The sequence below is a fragment of the Camelus ferus genome, chromosome 15 (genome assembly GCF_009834535.1).
Source record: "Camelus ferus isolate YT-003-E chromosome 15, BCGSAC_Cfer_1.0, whole genome shotgun sequence".
Classification (NCBI taxonomy): domain Eukaryota; kingdom Metazoa; phylum Chordata; class Mammalia; order Artiodactyla; family Camelidae; genus Camelus; species Camelus ferus.
Genome location: NC_045710.1, coordinates 23612871 through 23618870, shown reverse-complemented (window position 1 = coordinate 23618870; position 6000 = coordinate 23612871). Strand labels below are relative to the sequence as shown.

The 6000-nt window shown below is 38.8% G+C and overlaps 1 protein-coding gene across 9 annotated transcripts in view; it reads right to left on the bottom strand.

Annotated features, from left to right (window-relative positions):
• Positions 1-347: 347 nt before the first annotated feature.
• The window catches only part of RASGRP3 (RAS guanyl releasing protein 3), a 97558-nt gene continuing 91905 nt past the window's right edge, over positions 348-6000 (bottom strand). For 7 of the 9 annotated variants that reach the window (XM_032497329.1, XM_014565772.2, XM_032497328.1 and 4 more), the window contains 3 exons: positions 4391-4516; positions 3685-4049; positions 348-2340 (listed from right to left, as the gene is read on the bottom strand). In XM_032497329.1, the coding sequence (XP_032353220.1) occupies positions 2332-2340; positions 3685-4049; positions 4391-4516 (500 nt within the window). In that variant the 3' untranslated portion in view covers positions 348-2331. Of the gene's footprint in view, positions 2341-3684; positions 4050-4390; positions 4517-6000 lie in introns of those variants that run through there. The other 2 variants (XM_032497332.1, XM_032497333.1) reach the window with 2 other exon arrangements.

The window sequence follows — 6000 nt, the reverse complement described above, 5'->3', positions numbered from 1 at the left end:
ATAATATTCACTGTTCAGAGTTTGGTTTTGTTTTTGCTTTTCACATAAAAGGTAACAATGATCATCAAACCTACAAAAGGAAGCTCTGGAGGAACCAACAACCATGATAGTTCTTTTGCTGCACCACACATTTGCCTTATTTACGTATTTTACTGATTATGGAAAATTGATAGAATGGAAACATCAGAATCACCATTGTGGTTACGAGTACAGGATATAATGAAAATTATAAAGCAGCTTCATTATGGACTTAAATTCCTCTTCAGCAAAGTAGTAACAGTAGTGTGTGTATGTGTGGGCCTGTGTATACATATAAATACATTGTTTAATACATATACAAACACATATGTTTTATTTTCTTTTTTGTTTGTATTTATTTGTTTTTTACTCAAGATACAGTTAGTATCTTTGTCACAGGAAGGCTGATAATATAAAACTCTTCTTATATGTGACAACTCAAAAATAACCCAAACTAAGTGGTAAGTGAAATAACTGCTTTGAGAAAAAAAAGGCTAGTCATTCATTAACAAGTTTCTTCCAGAATTTTCTTAAAGTTAAAAAAACACACACACACACAAGAAAGATTTCTTGTACTTACATTGCCATTTTCTGTTTTTAATTTTGTTAACATATATCTCATTGCATTTATGAGTAGGAACAGAGAGTGTATATACATATAACCAATACTGGGATGGCTGTTTGCCTTCTGAGGGGCTTGCCAATGGTAAGTAAGTTCTCTTATTATCTAGTTTCATCCCAACTCCCTCAACTAATAACTTCATTTAATTTGCAATATGTCTGCAAACTGATCTCTAAATCTGTTTGGCACAATTAAGTCAGTTCTAGCAAATTTGGAACTGTGTTTTAAGGAAGCATCTTGCTTACTGCCCACAGGCTCTCTGCTCCTGAGAGCAGAAGACCAAGTGTTCCTCCTCTTTGTGCATCTAGCACAGGACCTGCCTGCCCAGCACAGGCGCTCAGCAAGTGTTTGTTGAGCAGAACTGTCTTCAATTACCTAATGGAAAATGAGAAGAAAGGCATTTCTTTATTGATGTGATTGCCCCAAATAAAAACAAAATCACTCTTAAGCTCCCAAAGGCAGACCAGTGCATCTCTGGGGACCAGTTTCTGTCTGGTCATTTGGTAGCAGGTCATTCCCCTCACCCATAGGCTCAATCCCGTCTCTATTTTGAACATTTTGAGCCAAGTTCTTTCTTTTCTCATCTTGTAAGAAACAGGCCCATGTCTAGTTATGGCAGATATTTAAAATATTGACACTTTTTAAATGAAATGTAACACAAAAGTGGTTTGTGATGATTTGCTCTCTACAATTACTCTTTAATCACGGACGGAAAGATTTCTTAGGAAGAGCGTAAGAGTTATCTTTCACAACCAAAATTTCTTTTTTTAACAAACAAAATTCTTAAAACTATTTTGAGTTTTTAAAAATTGCTGGTTGTTGTTGTTGAACCCCCACAAAGAAAACTGCTGGTTGTTTAGCATTTCAGTAAGTGGTCTGAGTTTGTATTTCTCCTAAATTTTATTCCCCAAAACTTGAATTGATTTTTAATTGCTATTCAGACTTCTACATAGAAGACTTAAGAAAGACGGCTAAACCTAGTCAGATAGGACAAGTATAGTTAATTTTCCCCATGACAATTATAAATATTAGAAGAGTTTTCATGGCTGTGTCATAGCTACCTAGTGATACAGAATTGGTAAGACTTATATGATTATAAAACTGTGACTTGTTACACATCATAACAGCAATTGTATGGTAAGAACAATGTAAACAGCTTCTCCTTGCAACAAATCATAATTAGAAGAACCCCTGCTTTCCAAGACAGGAAGAGCTTCCTTGTCCCTCAAGAAAATGGTACATCCTGGTCCCATCCAAAAAGCACACAAAAAGATCTCTGAATTAACTCCTTGTTAAAACCCCACTCAAAGGTTTATAAAAATACTGAAATAACATTCTCACACACAAAAAGCAAAATTTGAGTTTAGAGAATGAGTATCAACTACATGCACAAAAGCTTTCACTTCACCCATATATAAATGGGTCTAGAGGAAGATAAGAGAGAAAACTACCAACTACATAACACAGTCTTTGTGGCACCTAACGAGGGGCAAGGGAGGAGAAATAAATAGTTCATGGGGTAAATCCTCTGTCCCACAGTTTTATCAGGGAGATCCCACAGTGTCACAAGGGCGGTAAATATCCAGATATCTTTTCGTATAATTTCCTGAGAGCTGGAGTGTTCTTCAGAGTTTCTCATCTTGCTTCTTCCAAATGCCAGCGCAATTGCCTTCAGTATTCTCAGCCTGAAGTCAGCCATCCTGCAATATGAATCAGAACCTGTTGTGTGGCTGGGTCTCATTTTAAGGAAATCAGAATATTCCTAGAAAGCAGTTGATCAGATAATTTCAAGGGAACATCTCAAATGATCAATACCTTGTACTCTCAAGACCTAGAGGGAATTAAAAGATCATGTAGTCCTCCCGGCACATGATGTATATGTTCTAAAATTAGATTGTTAGTGGTGGTTGTGCGACTCTGTGAATATACTAGAAACCATTGAATTATACACTTTAAATGGGTAAATTTTATACTACATAAATTACATCTCAAAAAAGCAGCTTTAAAAGTTGGTGTTATAAGAAAGGAAAAAAATGTATCAGCAGGAACTTACAGTAAACTTCATATGACTGAAGATAATGTGTGGCATCCTTATTGTCTTCAATGAGGAAGGAACTAGAGGAATTTCGGTAAAAGGTCATTGGAGTTTTTCTCATCATGGGAAACTATGGAGACTGTGTGTTTAGGTCTCCTGGTAACAAGTGGAATCTGGAGGATCAGTCATAAGAACAAAGAGCACTGCCTTATCCAAAACGATCTTTGCCTAACCCAATAGTATATTTATGAGAATGATTCAGTAGGGAGGCAGTGACTGCCCTCTGTGACACTGCTTTAAGGTTAGGAATATGACAACAAATTCCCCAAATCATTTTTCTTAATCCATTATGGACTATTGAATAATAAATTTATCTAAGTTAATTTTGAATCAATTTATGTTTTCAGCTTATTCTAACAAATTCCATATGCTTCTCAATTTGCCTTGGATGATATGAGTGTAATTTCTGTGTGGAGGCAAAGTCTGGCTTATAGAACTGTGATGTCCCCACATCTCTGATACTCACCACCCTTTCTTCCATAATGCTGTCAAAAGCCTCTCTATTTTTAGTAGAGGCAAGAGATTCCAACTCTCCTTCTCTGTCTGCAAGTCTTTTGCTTCCACTGCCTCTTCTGAGTTTGGGCCCTCATTCTAGCTTGGAAAACTAAGGTAATGATAGATATAGAGTACTGTTGTACTGGATACATGCAACAGTCAGGGGCCCTGGGACATCATGTCAGTACACAGACATGGAAACCATCACTTTTCGAATCCATCCAGTTCAATTTTATACCTGTTGAAACCGTGGTCCAAGGAGAAGAAATCATTGTTGCAGAGTCACAAAACTAGCCAACAGCAAGACTAAAAGTGGTATGTCTTGATTCCCAACCATTCTGCTTTCAAAATTACCAAGCTGCCTCTCAAATAACCCTCAACTCATTATAACCCTCATCTCAATCCCTTTGAGCCTCCTTCTTCTCATTTTATTTGTGGTTTGACCAGCACTGACCTCACCATCCTGTCTGGTCTCACCCATGTCTTCTTCATCCTGGTCTGGTTCGAACGTGGTGCCACGGTCAACAACATCCACGCCAGCCTGCACCCTGGGCTTCTCATTCTCCCACTTGGCAAAGCCTTTGTCCTTTGCTGCTTTGTTGTGGAACTTGGACTTCATTTTGGGGAAAGTGTGGGACCCTGAGTCCCCCCAGCCAGCTTCTGACCACACAGGTTCGGTCTGGGTGGCCTGGCTGGTGGTGGTCCTTTGCAGCCGCACAGAGATCTTGCGAGAGGAGCCTGTGACCAGTGTGATGGCTCTGCTGTCCAGGTCTCGGTGTCCAGCAGCAACGCCAGGGAACTCGAATACCTCATCCTGCACTGGAAAGGGAAGAATTACTGTAATTATTGTGATTATTTGACATCTGACTGCTTCATAGCAAGCCATCAAAGTTGCTGCAAACAACAGGAGTCTGACAGGAAAGGTCCTAGAGGAAGAGACAGAATGAAACTGGCCACAGGTGAATTGCATGTTAGTGAGACCTGAAAGCAGACAGAAGCATGTGGGATTCAAGGGCTTTTGCCACTGCTGCTGATCCTGAAGAAGGCCTCGGTGTTTAGAATGGCCCTGACCAGCTTTAGATCCGGAACCCCACTGAGGTGGAGGTATGGGAAGGTTAGCAGAGAGAAATCGCAGGAAGAAAGAGAGTCTAGGACATTACCTGGGGGCAGCGATGGACTTCCAGGCAACGATCCATGATTACTGCTCAAGGAGGGTGCCCGGGCAAATCTCCTGCAGGCCAAAACCAGAAGGTCTTTGCACTGTTTGTGACAATTGACTCCACAGTCTGAAACATCCCAAAATATCACAGATGATTAGTGTGAACCACATGCATTTGAAAGAGTAGAAATCTAACTAACATAACTCACAAAATGGCTTCCTTAATGCTAAGGCTGTTTGCTGACTCATTTTGACACATCTTGTTTTTCTTTTTGTTTACTCACTCAATTGCTTTGTTGAAATAGCCCCCAACCTTCCCCATACATTCTTTAACCCAGAAGCTGTTTTCCAGAAAGAAAGTCATGAGTTGATGACCTCAGAAGAATGGACAGACCCTAAGGAGTTTTTGTGAAGCCAGATGGACTTATCAAGATTAAGAAGAATCAGCACCACTGCCCCTGATTGTTATCACTCTTCTGTTCCATCCAGTTTCTATAAAACCTCAAGACCCCAATTCCAAGACGGGTTCACAGTCTTTGTGGCTTTAACCTGCTGTGATTGCCCTTTGCCTGGCTTGCTTTCTTGGAAGAAGCAGAAAATAAGGTGAGCATATGTTCAATAAACGTGTCCCAGACTTGACTATGGCTTGGAAATGGCATGTGGCAGATTCTGTGGCCTTTCTCATTTGATGCTTTAGTTAAGAAAGTAGATATTAATTGCTACTTGGGGTAGAAAATTTTGGCCACTTTGGAAGATAGCACACAGTTATTTCATGTGATGACGGTCCTACATTCCCCTTAGAATCACTGAACAGATACGATCATTTTAAAGGGTTTATTTCTTTTTCACTATCAAAGACTTTTCTCATTATTTCCAATACCCATTTTCCCTCAAACGGTCTTGTTTCAAATGATTTTGTAATGATATCATGGAAAGATCAAATTGTAATGACATGCCCAGTCTATTTTAATTAGATTTTTCACTCTATGTGCCTTTAAGAGAAAATACTGTATGAACAAAGATGACCCAAAGGTTAAATTGATTTTCATCTTCATAAAATTGTGTGTGTCTGTGTGTGTCTAGGGGAGAAGGGGCAGAAACCAGAATAAAACTAATGACTTATGGTGGGGCAGTAAGATATTGCACTATCTTTGCTGCTTTAAAGTAAAAATCAAAGTTAGACTAAGACAACTGATCTAGAGAACTAAAGGGAAGCAGTTTTTTAAACACTAAAAGGTGGCTCTCATGAAGGTTCAAGGAAGCTCCCTATTCATGTAAAATGAGAGCCAAATACTGAAAGATGGCTGGAGAAAAAGGGTATCCCAAGGGGACAATATTAATCTGAAGGCATTCTGTGTTCCCTTTGTGGTTTTATTATATTTGACATTATATTTTTCAAGAGCATTATCTGATTCTTAAAAGAACAAGTATAAACAGTCTGCATAAAATATCCAGCAATTTCTTAAACATGAATAATGTGCAATAATCATACATCTGCAAGTAGCAACACATTCCTATTGCATTTGGCAAATATTTATTCAGTTGTTCTAAATTTCAATTAAATGGAGGTATATGAACAAATTCATTGAACTGGATGCAAGTTTCTCCTTT